Source organism: Strigops habroptila, chromosome 8 (genome assembly GCF_004027225.2).
Source record: "Strigops habroptila isolate Jane chromosome 8, bStrHab1.2.pri, whole genome shotgun sequence".
NCBI lineage: Eukaryota > Metazoa > Chordata > Aves > Psittaciformes > Psittacidae > Strigops > Strigops habroptila.
Window position 1 is genome coordinate 38,471,717 of NC_044284.2, and position 23,509 is coordinate 38,495,225.

At 38.6% G+C, this 23,509-nt stretch overlaps 1 protein-coding gene across 8 annotated transcripts in view; it reads right to left on the minus strand.

The window, feature by feature from the left end:
• The window catches only part of HMCN1 (hemicentin 1), a 191,877-nt gene that overhangs the window by 67,393 nt on the left and 100,975 nt on the right, over positions 1 to 23,509 (minus strand). For 7 of the 8 annotated variants that reach the window (XR_003992472.1, XR_003992473.1, XM_030493507.1 and 4 more), the window contains exons 31-45: positions 22,402 to 22,680; positions 21,526 to 21,807; positions 20,077 to 20,185; positions 19,278 to 19,447; positions 18,897 to 19,051; positions 18,006 to 18,129; positions 16,548 to 16,649; positions 14,076 to 14,252; positions 11,530 to 11,684; positions 10,659 to 10,782; positions 5,917 to 6,092; positions 5,512 to 5,608; positions 3,332 to 3,454; positions 1,450 to 1,611; positions 419 to 700 (exon numbers count right to left, since the gene is read on the minus strand). Coding sequence is in view for 6 of the 8 variants with exons in the window: in XM_030493507.1 (XP_030349367.1) it covers positions 419 to 700; positions 1,450 to 1,611; positions 3,332 to 3,454; positions 5,512 to 5,608; positions 5,917 to 6,092; positions 10,659 to 10,782; positions 11,530 to 11,684; positions 14,076 to 14,252; positions 16,548 to 16,649; positions 18,006 to 18,129; positions 18,897 to 19,051; positions 19,278 to 19,447; positions 20,077 to 20,185; positions 21,526 to 21,807; positions 22,402 to 22,680 (2,517 nt within the window). In the remaining 2 variants the exon portion in view is untranslated. The remainder of the gene's footprint in view (positions 1 to 418; positions 701 to 1,449; positions 1,612 to 3,331; positions 3,455 to 5,511; positions 5,609 to 5,916; positions 6,093 to 10,658; positions 10,783 to 11,529; positions 11,685 to 14,075; positions 14,253 to 16,547; positions 16,650 to 18,005; positions 18,130 to 18,896; positions 19,052 to 19,277; positions 19,448 to 20,076; positions 20,186 to 21,525; positions 21,808 to 22,401; positions 22,681 to 23,509) is intronic. The other variant, XM_030493508.1, reaches the window with a different exon arrangement.

A 23,509-nucleotide genomic window follows, 5' to 3' on the forward strand; every position in this document is an offset into this window, starting at 1 on the left:
TATCTTCAGGTAAAACCCTCTGGCAGCAGTCATGTGCAGGGTGTTCTTGGTTAAACCTTGATTTTTATCTCCCACAATAGAATGCTTCCCACCATGACACTCAACAAATATTCTATAAAATTTTACCATATCTTGTTTTTCTCCTCTCAGGAGATGGAGCAACTGGGAGTGGATTGATATTATCAGAGCCAGAGGTAAGATTTTAAAATATTCTGGAGTTATAAAATTGGATTTGGATTTTTTTAACACTGCAGTTGAAACTGCATCACTGATTTGCAACTGAAACTACATCACATGTAAAGTCTGCCATAGATATAGGTGGTGCATTTAGCTACACAACTATTTCTTGCATGTCTGTGGGTGAATTTGCATGTCTATTTTGTTTCTGTTATGCCTGTCCCATTTTGCACATACTCACCATGAACATTTAAATCGTATTTTCTGTCAGATAGCCCTGCCACATTGGCAGCAACACAGACATAGCGGCCAGTGTCTGACACCTGGGCATTTTTCAGTTGAAGAAAACGACCATCATGAAGTATCCCTATGTCCTTTCCACTAACCAGTGGATGGCCATCCTTCATCCATGTTATTGATGGTTCTGGAATGCCCTGTACCGTGCACTCCAAGGAAACTTCATTTCCTTGGGTGACGACAACTTCAGATGGGTGACTACTACTATTCAATATAGTTGGTCGAACTATGAAAGAAAAAGAAAGACAGTATAGAAGTTAACTGGAAGCTACATTTCAGGAATGTCACCTATTTCTGAACAGAACAATAATCAAGTTTGAGAGATCAACATTTAAATAAAGACTAGTTATTGCAGGTTACCACTGACAAATCAGTTAGGGGTACTCTGTAACTCATAGCATTTTTCCACAGGTCAAAGAAGACACGAATAACCTCCTCCCCACCGCCACCCCACAAAGTAAAAATGTTTTTTAAAATGTAACTTACAATTTTAAAAATGCAAACAGAAGAAAAAAATAATTAAAAAAGACTTCCCCAAACACTGAAAATCCTTACAGATCTTTGAAGATTTTCTCTTTCATGGGGTTGTTTAAAAGTACCTTCTTTTATTCCTGACCAAAATACAGAAGTAGCAGTAAAATCTAAGAGAAATCTAAGTTCAATTTGTTGTCTTCACCACTACAGTTTAGTGACACGAAATATTACATTACCTAAGGGAGTTACACCTCTGTAATCATCTCTGGTCAAATGCACTTTCAACAGGTATATGCAAGGTCTTGGTCAAGGTCCAAGTCCAAGTTGCCAAAATTTTAATTGCTCAGCGTTCTCCTTGGAGTACCTTTAAATTGTCCTATAGCTAGACATTGCTCTCTGAAAATCTTGCAACTTAACATCACTGTGCTGACAACACTTTCAATTATGTAACTCTGTTGCAGAACTGTTAAACTATGAACAGAATTGTTCATGGTAACTTACTGTATACTTGCAAACTGTATTCTTTCTTTGCACTTCCAGCTGCATTTGAAGCAATGCAAGTGTAAGATGCAGCATCAGACATTTCAGCAATTGAAATTTGTAACTGTCTGCCTCCAGATAATATCCGCACCCTTCCTGAAAGATCAGCCACCAGTGGAGAGCCTGCAAGAGACATTCTTTCAGATAAAGCCACAGAAAATGGTAATGAGCTTGCTCACGTAGTGTAAAGTCCACTAGCTCATTTAAAAATTACTGAGCTTCATGATTGTCCATTTTAGAACTGCTCTATCAGAATTTTCCCAGATATAAGAAACTTCACACAAGCAGATTCTGAAGACTTCATACATTAACTGCTGACTTCATGACCTACATCAGCCACGGCAACCTGAGCTAAAGCATAATAACTCTCACACCCATCCAGAAAGTTTTGGATACTACCACTGAGCAGCAAATTCAACACTTTGAATAAAATCTGACTGATTTTCCAGTATAGAATCATTTCACCCAGCACAGCCAGTGCTTAGAAGCATATAATTCAGTTTTCACAAACAGACCACCTATGTACCGTGCCACACAGGACATGAGCATAGACTTCTGCACAGGAAATCCTCAGCAGAAAAGTGACAGCAAAATAATACCGCATTCTCTGAGCAGAATTTTCAGACTTGGAGACCTCAGATTGGGCAACTATCTTCATCTTTACAAAGATGAAGGGAGATTTCATGACAGAAGGAATACACCTGCCACTGATAATTCTTGCAAGCTGAATTTTCATTTCCCACTTGCACAGTTAAAATCCTATCTATGAAAAAGTGGACCACATGTCAAACATGATGGAAAATCTGGCTCTTAAATAACATTCAAAATTGTAATACTTTCTAGCTGCTCTTCCAGACTTTTTACCAGGTATAAGTTTCCTTTCTGGCATTTAAGTGTATACACTTTAGCCTTGCAGTGCATTTAGTAAAACATGTCACACAATGACTTTTTGGCTTCCAAGATACAGGGTTTAAAAAGAACTTCATAAACTTCATTTCCTCAGAAAATTTTATGTATTAAAATAATTTTGTAATTAAAATCTGGTCTTTCCACAAACCAAAATTAATTAAGGCAGGCACATATCACACTGAATTGTGCCATCTAGAAAGACAGATGAATAGGTAGAGACTGATTAATGACACAAGAATTACCACACCAGAATAGTTCAACATCTTATTTTGTCTAATATTCTCTCCCCAACAGTGTCCATGCTTCAAAGAAGGTGCTAAAAATACCTGCTTTTGCCTACTGATTCATAAGAAGGTGTTTGCCAATGTTACTTTAACCCCTGAAGCAAAAAGGTGTGCAGGCTACTTTTAAATATTAAGATGGGATGAGAGAAAGGTTCAGTAAATCCCCAAAGCAATTACTATAACTAGATGCATTTTCAACACTTGGCAATATGCCATGGCTGCAAATTTAAAAACAACTCAGAGAATATATCTATGTTATGCAGTGGCTCACAGGACTCAACACACACCACCACAGGACTTCACAGTGACTCACAGCCCTGCCAGGTGGGATCCACAAAGTATTGCTGCACTGTGGTAAATAAGCGTATTGAGAGGGGTTAAGTATTTCACAGTCCATTTTTAAACCAGCTCAGGAATCTCTCCTGCACACCTTTAGAGGTAACGACACCTAATCGAAACAGGGGTCAGTTAGAGAGAAGAGAACCATCTACTGCTGTAGTTCATTTTACTCAATACCAGGACTGTTTAGATATCTGTGTGCTTGAACTCCTCAGAACGCACCACCTAAAATATTCACAGGAAAAAAGAAAAACTGGCAGGTCAGAATTATGACATTTCCATTATAAAATGGACAATGGACAGTTACCCACCATTCTTTTTCCAGGTAAGACTGGGTGGTGGGATGCCACTAGACTCACATATCAGGCTTATCAAGCTCCCTTCAGTTACCGTCAGTTGAGAGATGTCATCTGAGCCATGAATACTTGGTGGCACTGAAAAAAAAATGCCAAATAATCACAGCATTTGAAACAAAACATTATCAGCCAACAGTAAGACTCAAATGACCCTCACACAAATTTGTCCCGTTATGCTCTGAAGCAATTACAAGGATTGTATTCTCTTGTTGACAATGCAATTCAGACCCTGGGTGGGGAATAATATACTTGCAAATGACTGCATCTATCCTTCCACCTCTGAGGTCTGGTACATGCGTAGGTTCTGCTTCAGGCTGACTTTTGAATGGATTTCACAGAACAAAGCTGTTTCTGGGAGTTACGTAAACTGACTCCAATTCTACGAGCTTGCCTCATTCATGGTCTTAGCTAATAAACCTACAGGCACCACCATTAGGTGGAAAGTGACTTTTAAAATTCAGCCTAAGTTTTTCCTTTGAATTCTTCCTGCATCAACACATTGGCTGACACACCCAATGTTAAGAACCTAATCCCTTCAATTGCCCAATGCTAGCAGAGTGCCAGCTTTTGTTCTACAGCTCTATGACAGTCAACCACTTACAGATAAAGGGGACCACTGTTTTTGGTCTGATTCTCAAAGTATTAAAGAACTTCAGACCAATAACTAGGGTATGGATAACTGCCTTCTTGAAACTGAGGAACCATTTTCATCGGATGAATATAGTGTAGGTAGAAACCAAAAAAAGCAGAAATGTCCCTGCCCATGGCAGGAGGGTTGGAACTAGATGATCTTTAGGTCCTTTCCAAACCTTACTATTCTATGATTCTATGAAACTGACAAATCTCATTAGTGAATAACTTATTGAGCATGCTTTTTATGCACATGACAGTAGACAGCTTCTCCTTCTGACACTTCAAACTCTATTTAGCAGCAAGAAGATGTGTGCGTTTCGGAATGACTGACTGAAAACTGCTTTACTGCACCATACTGGCTTTGACCCTTTATTTGCCCTGCTTCTAGTCTAAGTGTTTGTGCCATTCTCTGTGGAGGTATTTCTTATATTTAGCACATGGGCTGGTTCCTGGAACCAAAGTTAGCTCTCGGGATCTCTCCAGTCCTCAGCAGGATACACTTCTGGGATTTGAAACTTAAAAATATGGCAAGCAGGACTTTTGGTCCCTGGGTGTAAATGAAAACTATAATTCTAAACAGTTGTCCACAGATGACTTTCACAGGCAACTTTTGGTTTCTATTAAGCTTATTTAATCAAAGCTCCTAACTAGCAAACAATTATCCCTCCTCCAAAATCCTGTTGAAACCGCTTTACTGCACAAAAGAAAAAATCCATAGCCCTCCAGCAGCAAATGTCCTCTGCAACTCTGCAGATCTTACAAATCTGCAGAGGGAAAAATGAGAGTTGAAGGTAACATGCACAGTAAATGGGTATATGCTTTAGCATGGGAAAATTTTGGCAGAATTCTGTAATAACATTGTAGTATTTTGCTGCAAAGCCTGTTAAATGATTCTGGTCCTGTGATTTCAAAGTGAGAAATTAATTTTAAATAACAAAAAAGGCACATTTCGGATTGCATATGGGGAGAAAATTATGGTGTGTAAAAAGCACTCAAAATCAATTATTAAAATAAATGTCCTGAGTCACATTCATCATCTAGCCATAGAAAAATTTTATGAATGCTATTTCTATGATTCAACACCAATAACTTTGCAGAGCAAAAGAAGCTAGGTAAACCAACTTTCATTTATTTGAATTGCCACACTTCAGCATTTAAAAGAAGTGGAAAGTTAGTAGGTTATCTTAAATGGCATTAGAGGCACAAATAGGAGATATGGATACAAAAGCAGTTAGTTATAGTTCTAAACTACGATCCTGAGTGCAAACCCAATCTGAAAAAGACCTATGAAGTAGCTGGTATTAATTTAGAACCAAACCAAAACAATGTGAAAAATGCGTGCACTTTCTTGGGACTGTTAAAATACAGCAAATATAATAACATCTTTCTGTGTGAACCTCAACAATTAAGTGTTTATAAACTACAGAGAATTCTAATATCTCGCATCATAATTTCACTCTGAGCTTTTTTCCCACTCCTGGAATAAGCTTAATAAGTCTTACCCCAAATATTGACATTATAGTTCTTTTCAGTTTTCCCAGCAACATTTGTCGCTTCACAAGTGTAACGGCCAGTGTCCTGTAATTGAGCTCCTTCAATCTAGGAAGAAAACGAAAACCTGGATTTCTTCTTCTTATGTTGTTATACCAGAAACTTGCAAGGAGAGGTTGCACAGGTTTCAATTTTTATTTTTACATCTGTCTCCCACAGCAGCAATAATACAGTATTACTCCTGCAAAACCTGAATACAAACATTGATACCATGACCTCCCTCACTTCTCATCTACTACTGTCGATTGCACCAGAGGGCCTAATGCTATGCAATCTCTAATGGGTACCTAGTGCCTTCATGGTGGGTATAACTCCCCAGAAAACAATTGCCACCAGAACCTGACTACCCAGTTTACCGTAAGTATACTTCCATCTTCAGAGATGCTAAGACCTGGCTTCTTCAGCAAGGGTCGTCCATCTTTGAGCCACATCAGCACAGGTGGGGGAATAGCATTGCTCTGGCAGAGCAGCTCCACTGTTTGGCTGATGAGCACTGAGATATTTTGTTCCTCTCCCATGATGTTTGGTGGAACTACAGCAATAAATCAAAACAAAGGACCTTCAGGCATTGCAGACTTCCCAGAGCAAATACAGTGTAGAGTTCAAAGTTTTCATGTAACAAAAACAAAATGACAGTTACCACCTTTCTGACATACAACTTTAGTCTCCTTTACACCACAAAAGCACCAGAATAATCTTTGTTACTTACAGAATATCCTCTACAGAAGATATATGATAGTGAGATATCAGCTACAGAGAAACTATGTAGCTAATGAGCCAACAATAGCCAAAAAATACTTCAACTATAACTAGAAAGGAAAATCACCTGTATATAAATAATGGGGAAGTACATTCCTGCTAGAAAGAAAAAGAGCTGGTGAGTGAAAAGGCTCACAAGATAATAATCAGACCCAGATGATGAGAAATGTTATAAACTGTTCCAAAGAGTGCCAAGATGGATACTTGGCTTCAAGGAGAACCCTGACTTTGAGAAGGATTTTGTTCAGAGATCACCAGATACAGAAGACAGAAGGAGAACTCACATAGTTACAGCCAAGTGAATGGGTTAATGACTTAATCATCTAGTCATAATCTACAATTACTTTATTGTCTATCTGTTTTGTCTGGGATCTGCTAGTTAATTATTGCAATAATAGGCACTGAGGACTGTGTTTAGATTTGTACTATTATTTCCAAATTACGAGAAAGAAAAAACAGCTTTTGGAATGAAAGTTTTCTGTGTAGAAGAAGAAAAAATCTTCTGGATGTTTATATCAAAGCCCATTAGCTGTGCTTGAACAGTGTCAAGATCTAAGAAAACAACTCTCTCTCCCCCCCCCCCTTTTAAAAATCATTTGTGTTTCCACAGTCAGAAAAACAAAGCAACTGATAACTAAACCTTGAAACACAGCAAGTAGGCTATTTCCCATGGGGAAAGCATTCATGGCTGGTTCAGCTATAGCAGTCATTTTTCTCCTTCTTAGTAGCTGGTGCAGTGCTGTGTTTTCAGCTTTAGCCTGAGAATGCTGATAACACAGACGCTTTTAGTTGTTGCTAAGTAATGTCTACTCCGATCAAGGACATTTCAGTCTCATGCTCTGCCAGTGAGGAGGGGCATGGGAAGCTGGGAGGAAGCAGAGACAGGACATCTGACCCAAACTAGCCAAAGGGGTATTCCATACCACAGCACATTAGGCCTAGTATATAAACTGGGGGAAGTCACCTGGAAGGCCCAGATCGCTGCTCGGGACAGGCTGGGTATCGATTGGTGGGTGGTGAGCAATTGTATTCTCTCCCCTTGTTATTTCCCTTATCATTATTATTATTGGTAGTAGCAGCAGTAGTTTTGTATTATACCTTAGTTACTGGACTGTTGTTTTCTCAACCTGTGGAGCTACATTCTTTCGATTCCCCTCCCCATCCCTCCAGGAGCGGTGGAAGGATGAAGGGGGTGGAGCAAGTGAGCGGCTGCATGGTTCTGAGTTACCAGCTGGGCTTAAACCATGCCAGCTGGAGTAAAAAAGAACATGGAGGAAATATTAGACTGACAAGATGAGCTTAAATAAAAAGCTTAAAGACCAAAAACTGCTTGCAGGCTATGGCTTTGTATAGGTATCCATGGCTGAACGGAACGTCCTTTCAAAATGGCGCACTGTACCATCGGTGAGAGGAAATTTTCTGAGGATACTCCTCAGGCAGCTTTGAGCTGTTTAGAAAACATTCTGCATTAAGAGTTTTTAGGTATTTTGGTGTCCAACACATGCTGAGTGGTGTAGACTATCATGCCCAGCACTGCTGCTGCATACCACCAGCTCTTTACCAGAGGTTTCCTCTCCTAGATCTGACGAGCCGGTGGGACAGAACTTGGAAGCACTTGTAATGCACACCACAGCAAGTCAGGTCCCTTTGTTTGCATCACTAACAGAGGTAACTACATCAAAGTGCAGAGAGGAGAAGTGATTTCACTGGGCTGCTCAAGCATGATCCGGAAGAGAATTCCTGTTCATGCCCTTAATGACACATATATTCTTAAATCCTTGAAACAATCCATGAGAATGATCTTTCCTTTCTTATCATTCAGAAACGTAAAGCATGGTCATTGTAAACTCTTGATATTAAGGCAACATTAGATCAGCAGCTAAAATATTTACAAAATAAAAGCACTCCTAGCAAGAATTACTTTGTCTGGTTACATGTATCCAGTGGGATCTTTATGCTTTTTGTGTTCTAAGACTGTTCAATTTGCCCAAAAAAAGTTGGCCAGGGACAAATATAAGAACCTTTATTGTCACTTTTCCTTTGCTTTTTAGTTTTGCAATCCGTTACTCCAGAAATTGCCTGTCTGATTGCACCAAATATTGAGGTAAGAAGAAGGGAAGAAGTGGAACTGTTTGTGAGAAATACTCTGGGTTTCACTCTGAACAAAAATGTACAGAATTAATTAGTACATGTGAGGTTATAAAATGTCCCAAAGTGGTTCTCAGTAAACCAGCAACACAGCTCTCAAGATGTTCTGAAAAATAACGTTAACAATAAAGCTTTGTTTTTCTTGCACAGAAAGTACTAAGCAGAGCAGCTGATTTCACAGTTTGAAAATAATTTAGGGAAAAGTCTGGTCTCTGTGGATAATATAGTAACTGAAAAAAAATCTGTTTATCTTGCTTTCTTTGTAGAATTCACAAAGGTCTAGATTCTTTACAAGTGTTGTGAAATTTAAAATTGGAAGCTGATCCATTACTGCAGAAGGCAAATTTGTTTCCAAATGCTTTTCCACCAATTACATTTCCTCTCAGCTAAATGAATTGAAATGTGTTCAAAAGGAAACTGAGTTTATGAAACAGAGACAGACAGACACTAAAGCATTTGTCTCTGAAGGAATAGGATTTAAAAGTAATCTAATTATGCTCATGATAAGTATATGTTACCCAGACTGTTCCAACCCCTAGACTGGCCCAGCACACAGCACATTTCTAACCATCTCAGCTCTATCTGCGCTCCAGATTATTTTCCTCCTGTAATTTCTTAATTGGATTACCCGTATGAGGCAAGTCCTAAGAGTAATACTAATTTCTGGTGACAGCCTCACTCAGGATGGCCTTGCAGCTGAGCTCAACCCTGGCCAGCTTCTTAGACAACCGTAATTTTAACCATACATGATTTCTAACTAACTCTTCAATTTCATCTAGCTAAAATGGACAGAGGTTCCAGAAAATAAAAGATAAATAATAAATATATTCATGCCATTTGTGTGGTTATGTGTACATACACACAGAACTCCAAAAGGAACCTTGATATTCCTTGTTCTAGACATAGAATGTTCCAGCCTAGACATGTAATGTTCTAGACATAGAATGTTTCATTCCGTAGAATGTTAACCTTGAGCTTACTTGCCATGCCAGAGTTCTGGCTTTCTGAACTGCCCCTTGCAGATGCAAAAGTAGCCATGAGTCAAGACAAGAGTATCTTAACCACTATGCATTTAGAAGAACATCAATTCTGAAACCCAAACTTGAAACAAATAACCTGGCCAGCTGTCATCTTAGAACAGATCCAAACTTCTAGTTTTTCTTACAAGATTTTCCAGAGTTCTGCTTAGGATTACTATAAAGCTAATTAGAGATTGGTAGAGCAAACCCAGCTCTCTCTCCAATGACCTACTGAAAGCAGAAGCAAAACCGCAAAGGTTCTTCAATTCCAAAAACTTCTCTCCACATCTGGAATCATCAGATTTCTAAAACAAGTGGCAGATCATTGTTCATCCTCATTTCACTGGTGTGCAAAAACGTTGAGCTGTCCAAGGAAACTTAAAGCTTCCTACAGCCAAACTCCCTGACATTCCTCCTGGCAGTATGTAACACTTTGGTAACTGCACATCACCAATGATCTCTAAGAATGCAATATAAGATGACATCTCATACAAATTACAAAAAATCAGGATGAAGCTCATAAAAGATACAAGAAATCAGAAGGAAGGATGAATTTACATGAGTTCAGGCAACAAGATTTTAGAACTAACTCATTGACATAATTTGGAAAACTGACGAAGTACAAAAAGAGATATATTTCCTGCTTCTTTAAAGAGAAAAATTGGCTGGTTGGGCTCAATACAGCATCACTATTAGCACCAAAAAAGTCACCACCATATAGGCAGGCATAGCAAGGCTTGAAAATGGAATGGAAACTGGAGAGCTGTATGGCAAACTCACATTGGCTCGTTCCGGTTCCATAAAGACAACTGAGCTCTGGCCCGAATAATATCTTTTGCCCATAGCATCTACATATTTTTTACACAAACACTATTTTCTCCTATCATTTATAAATGAGACTTTATGTGTTGAACTTACAAATTGCCTGTTGCAGCTACATTTCTTAAGGGTACACAGAAGAACATACTTACATACTTTAATGCATGTGTATGTCTGTGCACATATATACTTACCCAGATACACAGAGCTCCTCATCCCTTTGCCTTCCATTATGGTTTGGAACCATTTTTATTCAATGTTGCTAAAGGTCTGGGCTACAATGTGTTTAATTAAAGTTCCAAAAACAGTTTTCATGACCAAAAAAACAATAGATATTTGTCAGAAAATCTCACCATAAACTCTGAGATCAATATCTCTTTGGCTCTCACCCGCAGCGTTGACTGCAACGCAAGTGTATTTTCCTGTGTCACTGATCTGAGCACTAGTCAATGCCAGGACTCGCCCCCCAGACAGAACCTGCAATACAAGCATGACACATTCAGAATACACGACTCAATGTAAAACACAAACAGAGAGATTTCATTTCAAAATGAAATACTTGTTTTGCTACAGCTTCCCACCATCTCTCTGTTCCTTACACTCTTCCCTGCACTCTGTTGTTCCCTCGTGATTGAGATTTGCCCAAGTGGAAGACTAACTTCATGCAAGCCAGTAGGGAACTCTTGGCATTCACACTCTTTGCAAGATCTGGACATTCCTCCCTCTTACCAGTTTCAAACATTCTGTCACATCTTTTGCCTGTGCCCCCATAGTACACAATTTTCCCCATTTTCCTTTCAGATCAAAATTAGATCAAACTAGCTTTCAAAAAGCAACCATGCCCTTTCCTTTTTAACTCTGAAATATGTCCTTTTATTAGTGGTTGGTCTTTTTTTTTCTGAATTACTCTTTTATGTAATCAGATATTACATGATCTTGAGCTCTGTGGATTTCTTCAGCAGAGGAATGTGGTCCAGTTTCCTCTTCTTGCCAGGAAGTGAAAAATTTGTTGATGTAAACACTTAGTACAAAAAATCAGTTGAAATGCACACCTTTTTTCAATATATCTGTATCTTCCACTTCACACAGTAATTACTAGAGCTAAACTTGCACCAATAACCTACAGCAAAAGGCCTCATACTCTCATTCCAAATCCTCTAGTTTATTCTGTTTCATTAAACCGCACCAAGAAACAGCATAGGTAGCAGGATTTGAATCTAGTACCTGGAGTCCATCGCTGAAGCTGGAAACAGGGCTACCATCTTTTAGCCATGTCAAAATAGGTGCAGGGATGCCTCTTGCTTCACACTCCAGTCGCACTAAATTATTAACCACTGCTGTCACCATATTATCCCTGCTGCCAGAGATTGATGGTGGGACTGGAAAAAGAAGAAAACAAAGCTGTAAGAGCATAAATCACAATGAGATTAAATGGACTTCTTACTTTCGGACAGTATTTCTCGTTCTGCAAAGCACTATGGTATTGCAAGGATTTCTCATGTTATTCCTGGTGAATTCATGTCTTCTGTTTGCTCTGTGCCAAAATCTGCTCTTTCCTTCCATAAGCAGCCAGATAGCTTCAATTAAACTACTGTGAGCAAGGTAAGCAGGACTGGGCCCACAGCCCAAAGGACAGCTGTGAAACTCAGGAACCACAACATAAAACCAGAAAATATTCCCTCAATCTCTTATAATATTCCATCTAGACCTAGTGAAAGACATTAAGAATGGTGGGGATTAAGGAAAGAAGTTTGCTATATAAACTGAATAAATCAAATACATACACAGAGTAATAAATTGGCCTTGCAGAGCCATATGTGAACATTTACCAGATTAGACTGTATAACATCTGCCTGTCTGATGATAAAAAACATCTTAATGGAACATCTCAAAACACTTACTATAGGTATACAGTCTAGTAAATTTTGCAGAGCTATGTTAAAAAGGGAGACAAGAAGTATTTAAGAAGGGAGATGTTTCATTTATCAGGAGAATCAAAACAACTTAATTTGCTCCTACCACTAACAACTTAGTAATAAAGCTTTACAGTCAGTATCAGTACAAAACTTAATACTTGAAGTCACTCCTAGAAAGAGATGAGAATGGTGTGATCTTCTGATACATATCCTATGTGAGGAAAAAATATGTATGAAATCCTGTACTGAAAATAAGATTCATTATTAAATTCAGCAACCTCTAACAGCCTGTAACTCAGTCTACCTACTCTTGGATAAATTCCAGTAACAGCAGAAATGACAGGAAAAAAAACAAGTGTGGTTTTAACATCTTTTTTTTCCTTACACACATGCACACAGTTACCCTATTTCAGTACAATGGCATTCACTGTTCTCAAATGCCCGTAAAAATTATAGTAGTGAGAAAGACGTGGAAAAAATAATACAATGAAATCATATGAATTTACTAAACGGGAATTCAATCTGTTTCCTTCAACAGGCCTGCCCAGTTTCATTTAATGTTTAGCCTGCAGTATCAAGCATTGTTTTTAATGCAAAAATCATCTGATAATTTCTATCATAGCTACTGCATCCACAACGCTATTAACAACAGAAGCTATTGAAAGACGACCAGTAATCGTCCAACATAGGTGCTCATTCACAATGCCAACTGCCATTCAGAAATCTAGAGCAGACTTTCTGTAAATGCAGCATAACTTTTGGTACTTGATGCTTCAAAGTCTGTTCTCTAGTAAGTCATCATTCTTTCTTCCACTATTAGGAGGGGAAAAACCTCAAGTTTTCTCAAACTCGTGAACTCTTCAGTAAATTGGATAATACACTTGTTCATGGTAAATTCAAAGAGCACTCCATTGTATGCTGAGCATGACACAGGCTGAATTAAGTAGGTTCATGGATAGGTGTTTCAGCTCCCTTTGGCACAATTAGTTCTGTCTGCAACTGCACAGTTCCCCAGAAAACCCTGGACATATCCACTGAAATTCTGCCACCCATAAAAAGACACAGATATACTTAGGAGTTATTCTTTATTTTTCAGTTTAACCAGAATAATGACCTTAGCTCTAAATATTTCCTGCAAATTAATCACTGGGTGGGGCTAATTGCCTTTGACCATGTCTTGATCCCTCAGTTTTTCCCATGATGGTCATTAATTCCATGGAAATATACTGCCGAGCTCATTATTTGTTAATTAATAGGAACGACATACTCTGCGTGCATCTCAGCTTGGGACACTGTGCCAAATTTGGGCTACAGTTTTGTGTGGAAGACTCCCACAGAAAACCAGCTACATGCATATGCATGTATCAGAGATAAAAATTTGGATTATAGCTGCATCCAAAAGCCACTGAAATAATTGGAAAAGCTCCAATTTGGCTTTTGATCAGGTCTCTTATGTCTGCAAACACCCACACTTTCATTTCATCTTCCTAGACAGTACATTTTTCTTTAAGACTCTTGGACTATGATTTGATCTGTGTCCTTTCTTTATCTGCTGTGATTTTTAAAGTCATCTACAGCAAAACCCAGCAATTGCAAGGTCTTCCAAACTGCTGAAGTGATAACATAAATACATCTTCCACAAATCTGGTATCTCTGCTCATTCTTCCTAGAACTGACATCCTTTACCACATTTTCCTAATTCAAAACATGTTGCCTAATGTCACTGAAAAACAGAAGGGTGAATTTTCTTCCCTCTGACCCCTGCCATATCTTTTCAGTATAATGGTGTGGTGAATGATAACAAGTCTGCTAAGCAGACACGTGTGTGTTTTTCATAACTATTATAATACTTACCATGAACCTGAAGACTGTAAAACAACTCAGCTGTACCAACTGCGTTGATAGCTACACACTTGTAAACACCAGTGTCAGAGATCTGAGCACCCTCAATCTGCAGAACCTGCCCTCGATTCAGGAAAGCGGTGCTCGGAGCACTGGTAAGTGGCTGATTGTCTTTGTACCACGTGACAGCTGCATAATGAAAGGAAAGATGGAAAAGTTGCCAAAAGTACTCCCTTAACAAACAATAGGACCAAATAGTCTTCAAACTTTCCTTCAAAGTTTTCAGATACCTAACACCAACATTTACAAACCAATAGAAATGTTAATCATTACTAATGACAAGAAAAAGTAACTAGAAAATTGGGAAATTGGTAACATTTGTGCAAAATACTGACTATACCCACAGAATTCAACAGCAAACCTGACATTACCATGCATGTACATCGGATATTTATGAAAAAATGTTCTGAAGTTAAAAAATTATCACACAAAGCATATTTCTAGGGGATTTATTCAGCTCATACCAAGGTCAACAGCAGCTATTTACAAACACAATAATATATTTATTTTTTCACCATTTACTGTAAAGTATTGCTACATTAAATTGAACCGCCTGGGAAAGTTTACAGAATCAAAACACAAGCAACCAAATAAAAGTTCAACTGGCAGGCTGAAAAACTGAAAATAAATACCAGAAAACTGTTTTTTTATAGGAACCTGTTAACCAACAAAATCTGAGCACTTATTTGTATCTCAGTCAAAAGATAGCACCCTCAATCAGTACAATGCGTAACTAATGCTTTACTGGGATCGCTTCACTATTCAGTTAGATGAATACTTACAGAATAATTTTCTTTAATACACAAGCTTTTCGCAAAAGACTCATATTCAAGTAGTAATCTGGTTTGACTGATAAATAAGACTGCACACAACCTTCTCTCTCTTTCACTGTGATGTTGTGCTATCACTTTTTTTACCTAATGTTTTATCTTCACACTAGAATGTGGCATCACATCATGCACAGCAGAGGTGACCAAACAGTTCTTACTGCATAAATTATCTGAAATGCATCACTGTAATTGTTTGTTCTAAAATAATTGTCAATTTGTAGAGGAAAAAAGGAGGGGGGGGAAGAGTGCAGAAAGGGTATAAAATCCTTCTGTTTTTATAACATTTTTCTTATACTCCTGACATTTTGAAATTTTGTTCTACACAAGAACAAATGATTCTAGAAAATAAAACTTTGCTGTGAATTAATTTTTAAAAAGGTAGACAAAGTAAACCTATATGATCATCTGAAATTTAATAATACCTTTCTTCTGAAAATGTTACTATCATCAGCACAAGAATAAGTTGCTATAAATTAGATATAAGCTATTACTAATACACTATTCCCCAAGTTTGGCTGTACAATAAGTAACATAGAAAATTGTTCTCATATTAACATGGTATTTTTATATTCCACCAGAAGAAGGTGGGAACAAAAACCACATATTGAAATAGACAAGGAAATAAATTTTTCCCCACGCATCTCAAAAACCACCAAAAAGATTAACTGCAAAAAAGGCCCTGATTCAAAAATTCTAGCACTGAAAGAATCCCAACAATGAAATAACTAAAATCCAGACAATCCAGACTACTTTATGTGCTTTTCAGTTCAGAAAAAATTCAACAGGTTTAACAGTCTAAACAGAAACCAAACTCCTTGAGCTCTCACTTGGGTAAATACATATGATTTCTAACGGAAACTTGGGAAAAAAAATAAACCAACAAAAAATAAAAAAAAAAAAAACCAAAACAAACAAACAAACAAAAAAATTCTAACTCCATGAAAGTGTGAGAAAAATAAAACACAAATGCATATACATGGTGTAATTTTGGCTTAGAATATGAGAATAACCCACAAATTCATAAATGTAATTTATCATCAGGGCAAGCCAAAGAAAGCACTGTACACACAAAGAAAACATACTCATTTTCACATGCAAGGGACTCAGACCAAACAAAAAGCCTCCTATTAATATCAATAGATTTTAGATAACGCCTCAGACATGGCCACACTTGACAGGCACACTCTATCCACAAGGTATTGTTTTAAGTCTGCCCTACAATATAAATTATTGACCTCACAGGAGGAGAGAGTGGATTAAAGTGTTTAAAACTGATTTAGGAGAAATCTAACAGTACTCCTGCTTATAGACAGGCCATCACTGTACACAAGGGAGTGGATTACCCTTGCGTTTCTCACCTCAAAAAAATTAAAAATTTTGGGAATTGCGGATTTCCTTAATACTTACTCCACATCTGTTGATATATTAGCATTTCCCATTATACATATTGTTTAATAGTTTCTAGGTAGCTTAAACATATCATTATGTGAATAATGATATTCAAATTCAGAATATCCATTATTTTCAAAGGATACATAAAAGTGAAAACCTTTCATTAGATATGTTTCATGTTCTTAAAGGTGCATGTGCATACCTGGCAGAGGGTTCCCAGATGCTTTGCATTCAAGATGGATTGGATTATTCACCACAACTGTTTCATTTAACATTTTCCCTGCATCTTCCAGACTGGGTGGTTCTGGGGGAAAGAAAAAGGCATCAGATTTTCATTAATTCAGCTAGCAAAACATCTGATCGCAAAAGTAATCTGCCCTTTGAGAAACTTTGGGCAATGAACTGCATAAGCTTCAACTGCTGGATGACCAACGAATTTCTCAACAAAGTTCATCTTTGAAACAGGACTACTCTCTAATTACATAACCTCATTAGTGTTAATAATACATTAATTTCTTTTTCTTTTTTTTTCCCCCAGAAAAAATAACATTTAAAATGGACTTGCAAGAAATGGGCGCACAACACAGAACAGTAATTTTTCTAATGTGGCAAGCTCATCTCACTTGAATTGGTAACATTAAACTGAATATTGCACATGGCTTTAACAAAGCAAGACTCTTTACTAAAGTTTATACATTTGAAACATGACAGAAACACCAGAAAATGACACTTCAAACATGAAGGCTGAGAGCAAAATTGGTGTTTATGAGCATGAGACTTACACTAAAATTAACTCTGATGTAACTATGATCTTATACCACAGTAGAAGATAAGAGTGTTTTCTCTTTCTAAGTCTCATCCATGGAGATACTGCAATCTCTCTTCATTTCAGTTGAATATTTTCAAGTTACTGATTCAGTTTGGCAATTAAAGCCAACACAATCATACTCATTGTGAGCATTTTGCCACAGTCCATTTCCACACCTCCTGAGGATTCCTGCACCTCATTTGAGGACTGGGTCACATCAAGAGTACACATACTTTGTGACCACTTTAGAGGCAAATATACAGAAATCATGGTGACAGCATTTATTAAATTCACATGCAAACAACAGCATCTCAAGCTTCCCTGATTGCTTTTATTTCTTTTTTAGCTGCAAAATACAATTGTTTTTAAACAGTCTGAAAAAAAAAAAAACCCCACAACAAAAAACCCCAAAAAACCCTCATAAGAGAATGTTTCTTTCTCAGAAAAGTCATTCCTGTAAAATTTTGCCATTGCAAGGTCATGGGGAATACCATTACCCCCAGAAGACTTATAATCAAATTAATAATACCAACAGAGGTATGCCATATCTTGATTGAGAAACATAGAGTACCCTTCTGAGTGGTGGGTTAGTGGCAATGTGTTTGGCTTCTTGGGATACCTGTGAATAGAGGACTTAACTGGGAAGGCATTCACAAGAAAGGCTAAACCCCAAGAAAGACAGCTTTTGCCCTCACTTCTTACTAATGCAGTGGGACGAAGAAAGCAAATTGAAAGATGGCTGTGCAGAGACAAGAAAAAAGCCAGAAAGCTTAAAATAGGAGGGAATACAGATGTAAAAAAGCTACCTTAGAACAGCCACGTTTAGCTTCTAACTAGAGGCAGAAACATTACCATGCACATGAAGCCGAACGTGCTGTTGGGCTTCTCCTGCAGCATTTGTTGCCACACAAGTGTATCGGCCAGCATCTTCGAGCAGGGCCTTGACAACTTGCAGAATACGGCCTGAAGACTCCAGCTGTACCAAAATAGAGAGCAGGGAACCACTTTACACAACAATCCCAGGCAGAGCCAATAAGCATAATGGCAAAGCAGACGTTTACACTGAATACAGTCAGTCTCATCTTCTAACCTTGGGCTAATATTCATGCAAGAGGTGTCCTAGTAGTTCAGAGAGACTTCAGTGTTCCTAGGATATCAGGATTATTGGCTGTACAGCTGTAAGGAGACCTAGATGGCAGAGGGACAGGCAAGCAAAGTGAAGACTGCCGGCAAAGAGAGCTGCTGCTGGCAAGATATCAAAAACTGCTCCAGCCTACAGTAAATCAAAGCCATTACAAGTGCTCAACCCCTGAAGCATGCAAGCACTGGGAAAGGCTGTTCATTGAAAGTAAGAAACTCACAGTGACAAGGCAACTTAGAGGTAGGTGCTGCAATGGCAGTATCTGTAGAAAAACTCATCTAATCCTGCCTCACAGTGACAAGCAGGTAAAGCCACATTGTAACTGGCAGACAACCATACCTTGAAGGCTAAAGTACAACTGAAAGGAGCCAGATGATGAATTTACAGTCATGGGCTCTTCTGATGGGATTCAGTCTACTGAACACTGCTATTCAATCTGGGATACTGTCCTACAAAGGTAAAAAGCCCACTGCCCTCCAGGATTGATCTTTAGCATCTTTATATCACAGCATGAGGGAAGCAAAAGGAAAAGAAGCACTAACATGTATAATTTATTGTAACTATCTTCCATGGTTTGGATCCCATAAAAGAGTAGTGCTTACTCTTATGTTTCCTCTGGCTGTGTTTACTGGTTGACCATCTTTTAACCAAGTTATGGAAGGGCTGGGAATGCCATTGGCTATGCACTGTAGCATCACAGGCTTGTATATCACAACAGCTCTCTCAGAAGTCCCAGCTGATTTGATAGTTGGAGGAACTGCAAGAAGCACCAGAAACATAAATGAAGTATCATTTGAACATATACATTTAAATATGCAGAAACAACATCCCACAGGTAAAAGCAGCTCTACTTCTATTTTATCCACTTTCATCACCAGTTTTTCAAACCACTAAATAGACATTTACAGGAAATTTGAGCACCTTCTTGCCAGCAATATAAAATAAAGGCAGTTTGCTGCTTCTCCTCCTGTTGAGTAACCTACCATGCACAGTAACATCAAATTCCTTTTCATGTTCTCCTGCCTTATTTGCAGCCACACATTTATAGCGGCCAGTGTCTGACACTTGAGCTCGAGAGATAAGAAGCTTTTGTCCGTTTAATAAGATCTTATGTCCAGCTCCTTCTTCAACTGGTTGGTCATGTTTCAACCACCTAACAAAAATAAAGTACAATCTCAGATTTCTATGAAAGTAAGATCAACAACGCTACTAAAATATGTACAATTCTATTAAACAGAATGTTTCAGTAACTCTGTTTGCATTTCTAGGAAGGTTTGGAGATGTCAGGTAGTATTCTGCTTTTCTGAGTGCCACAGACCACAATGGTTTATCAGAAGTAGGAAGAATAGGGAAACATGGACTAAAGAAATCAGAAAGATGACAGATAGGAAGCAGTAGTAAAAGCAGATACCACCAACAGAAGCAGGCAGAAATCTCCAAAGCAAAAGTAATCACCGATGGCTAATGAAAAGTGCACAGTTGCATCAGCAAGGGAACTTGAGTTTTGTCAGCTCTTGTTATCTATCCTAGTTTCCAGGATGTGCATATTGGCACAACATACCAAACGACTTTAAAATAAAATCCTGATCCTGACATGTGTGTTCCTGATGCTGTCTTCAGTGGAGCCAGGAGTTTGTCCTCCGCACATTAACTATCACTAAAAAACATGCACAGTTCATAAAGACTACCTCCAAGCTCACCTAATCAACTAGCTTTTTTTTGTTTGGTTTTGGTTTTTTGGGTTTGGTTTTTTTTTTTTTGTTCTACTGTCGATCCCCTTACGTGATAGTTGGTGAGGGTGTCCCTGTTGCTGAACAATCTAATTCCAACGGGCTATAGAGAATCACAATGTAGTCCAAGAGCTCATCCCCACCTTCCACAAATGGCGGGACTGTAAGAGAGAAAAATCCATCAAAAACAACGTTTAAGGATCAGAAATATCATAGAATCATAGCAGAGTTTGAGCTGGGAGGGACCTTAAAGATCATCTATTTTCAACCCCCCTGCCATGGGCAGGGATACCTTCCACTAGACCAGACTGCTCAAAGCCCTGTCCAACTTGGCCTTGAACACTTCCAGGGATGGGGCAGCCACAACTTCTCTGGGCAACCTGTTCCAATATCTCACCACCATCACAGTGAAGAATTTCTTCCTAATATCTAATCTAAATCCACACTCCTACATCTTAAAAACATTGAAGTCTATATCAAATAATAATGTTATAACCAAAATAATCTTGACATCTATCTCACTTTGGGCATGCACTGATTTGTAGATCACTACGAACCACTGTTCCTTTTTGAAGGGAAACATCTACTCAATGATATTTTGTGGCTTCAATTCACTCCTCTAATACTTTTTTCCTGGTTTGTTTGGGTTCTTTTCCAGACTCTGTCGGAACAATCTTGTGAATGGGAGGGGAGGTGAGATGGAGAACAGCGGACAGGATGACAACAAGGGACTTTTAGCACCCTCTGTCAGCAGAATGAGAAAATAAAGGCACAGAAAACCTTCTTCCATGTCCTCTTCACCCTATTTCATTCACTTGCAGGAGTGGGTAGGCTGAAGAGGAAGCACTGCCATACAGCTCCTCTCAGCTCTTTCGCTAACTAGCAAGACCAGTGAGATACACCTGAAGCAGCAGAATGGACGTTCTACATCTGCATGCAATAGCATGTAATGTTCTTCCGGACAGCATTTCAACGCCTAAAAATCAAGTTCTTAAATAAACCCTTCCATGTCACAGAGTATGATTAACATTTGCACAATTCGTTTACCTAGACACATACAGAAGGGACTGCTGACATGCAGACTTTGGTAAAGGAGGGGAAAAAAAAAAAGAAAATTCTTTTTCAAGAAAAGGTTCAAATTTTGCACAACATGACCCAAAATTAAGAGAAAAGCATTCTCTCCCCAGAGGCAACTACCCAATGCTATTTTTAATGGATACCTTTCATATCTATGATTTTCTTCTATGAAGGCAAGTTAGAATTTTAAAGGCTACTGAGAGTAATATTTACCTACCACATGAACAAAAACTCTCAAGAACTAACCTGAAAAGTAAGAATCTTTAAAGTGTCCTGTAACCCTGGAGAAAAAAAAATGTGCAGTGCAGGGTTAAATAGATACGTAGGTTGTCTAACAGATCTTCATATAACAATACCAACAAAAATAAAAACATACTTTTTTAGGTTAATGGAAATCTGATAAATATTTCTGTTGCTCACACACCTAAGACTTCAACTTCATATTTGATTTCTTCTTCTCCAGCTATGCTTGTGGCCACACAGATATACTGGCCCCGGTCAGCTTCAACGGCATTCAGAATCTCCAGCTTCTTCCCACCAGATACAACGTAGAGGTTGTTGCTTGCTTTCACGGGCACACCATCTTTTAACCAAGTAAGGAGAGGCGGAGGGTTGCCAGCAGCTTTACACTCCAGTGTCAGTGAATTGCCAGCAACCACCTGCCTGTTCTGGATTGTGTCAGCATCACCCTCAATTACTGGAGAGACTGTAGAGAGGAAAAAGTATATTGCAAGTGATTAATTCTATAGCCAGAAAATGTATTAAGAGCAAATGTGTTAGTTCCTCCCCACCCACTTTGGCTCTATATGCCCTTATGTCACGCACAATTTCATGTGAGAATTTGCTGCTGGGGCAAGCCAAGACAAAGGGGAAAGAGAGAAGTCAAATGATGAGTTCAGCATTGACTAGTTGATGATCTGCAGGGCTTTGAGATGGAAGAACTAAATATGAAGGTCTTAAAACAGTACGCTGAAGATCCCACCCAGAGTGGCTATTTCAGGTAAGTGTTGTTTAGCACGCACATGTGAGAAAGGGAAAGGATACATGGAGAAGAAATAGTTTTGATACTTCACTAGAGCATGGTATCAAGGCCTGTGAAGTCAAAAGCTTTTTGAGAGTCACATAAAGCACGGGGTGTAAAGCTCCCTCTACATAATACTGCTAACAAAGGCCAGTCTTTACATTCAGATGTGTGCCCTTGACAGGCTTGCAAAGGTTGCAAATGTTAGAGGCAGAAAAGCTTTCAAAATGCACTTCCTGTAAGATGACAAATAACCAAGGTCAATAAACTCTCACTTACTGTATACATCCACATCATACATTTTCTCAGCAGCTCCAGCAGCATTGGTCACACGGCAAGCATACTTTGCAGAATCTGATGCTTGGGCATGAGGTATCTGCAGGAATTGCCCTCTATCCACATACAGAGCTTGGGGATTGGAAATAATTGGGCGTCCATCTTTGTACCATGTAATGGTAGGAACAGGAATTCCCTTGGTTTCGCATTCCAAATTTATAAGGTTGTTAAGAAGCGCTGATACTTCTGTGGTAATATTTCCTCCTTTAATACTAGGAGGGACTATTTCAGAAGACAAAACAACATTAAATCCTTAGTACACAAGTCTGTGCAGATTTAAATGGATTAAACATTAGAATGCTGTAAGAATAAAAAAATTTAACTTAATCAGACTGCCAATCCTTCCTGGTGTTTTGGTTTTTTTTCTCCTTTTTTTTTTTCCCAAGCAGACTTATACATTGCTTGTACAATTCTATGCAAACACAGAGTGGAAATATGAAGAGAATGCAACATACAGGGCCACCATGTATTTGAGAAACAAGTGAGACACTGAGGTGCACTGCTGCATTGCTGCCTCCCTAGTGGTACCTGGAAACACCTACCTTCTAGGCTCCCACATTTGCAAAGTTAGGACAGCTGGGCCTCCATGTGTCCTGCAATGCATTTGGGCATGGCTCTGCCTCTTCCCTGTCTCTGAAGGGTAAAGAAAGAGCCATCCCTCTACACCCTGGGAGGTGCATCCTTCCAACAAGGAACAATGACCTGCCATTTAAAGTACCAAATACATCTACTGCCTCTACAACTGCAGTGGGAAATGCTCAGTACTCCAAAATTCTGAAGATGAAGTCAGTCACTTTGAGACTAAATATGAGCTTAGCAGTCTAGCTTTATCCTCCTGTTTTTGAAACTTTTGGCCCGCAGTCATTTCCCTTGCTTGCTAGGAAGCAGTACTCAGATTTTTCTACCAAGCAAGTTCTCGTGTAAATCAGCCAATATAAAGAGTTCATAAATCTCTGTAGAAGTAATAAAAACACAGTGCAATTGGCAAGAATGAAATTTATGATTGCTGAAAGTACTAGACACATCTGGCAGACACATTAACTCCTCTGCT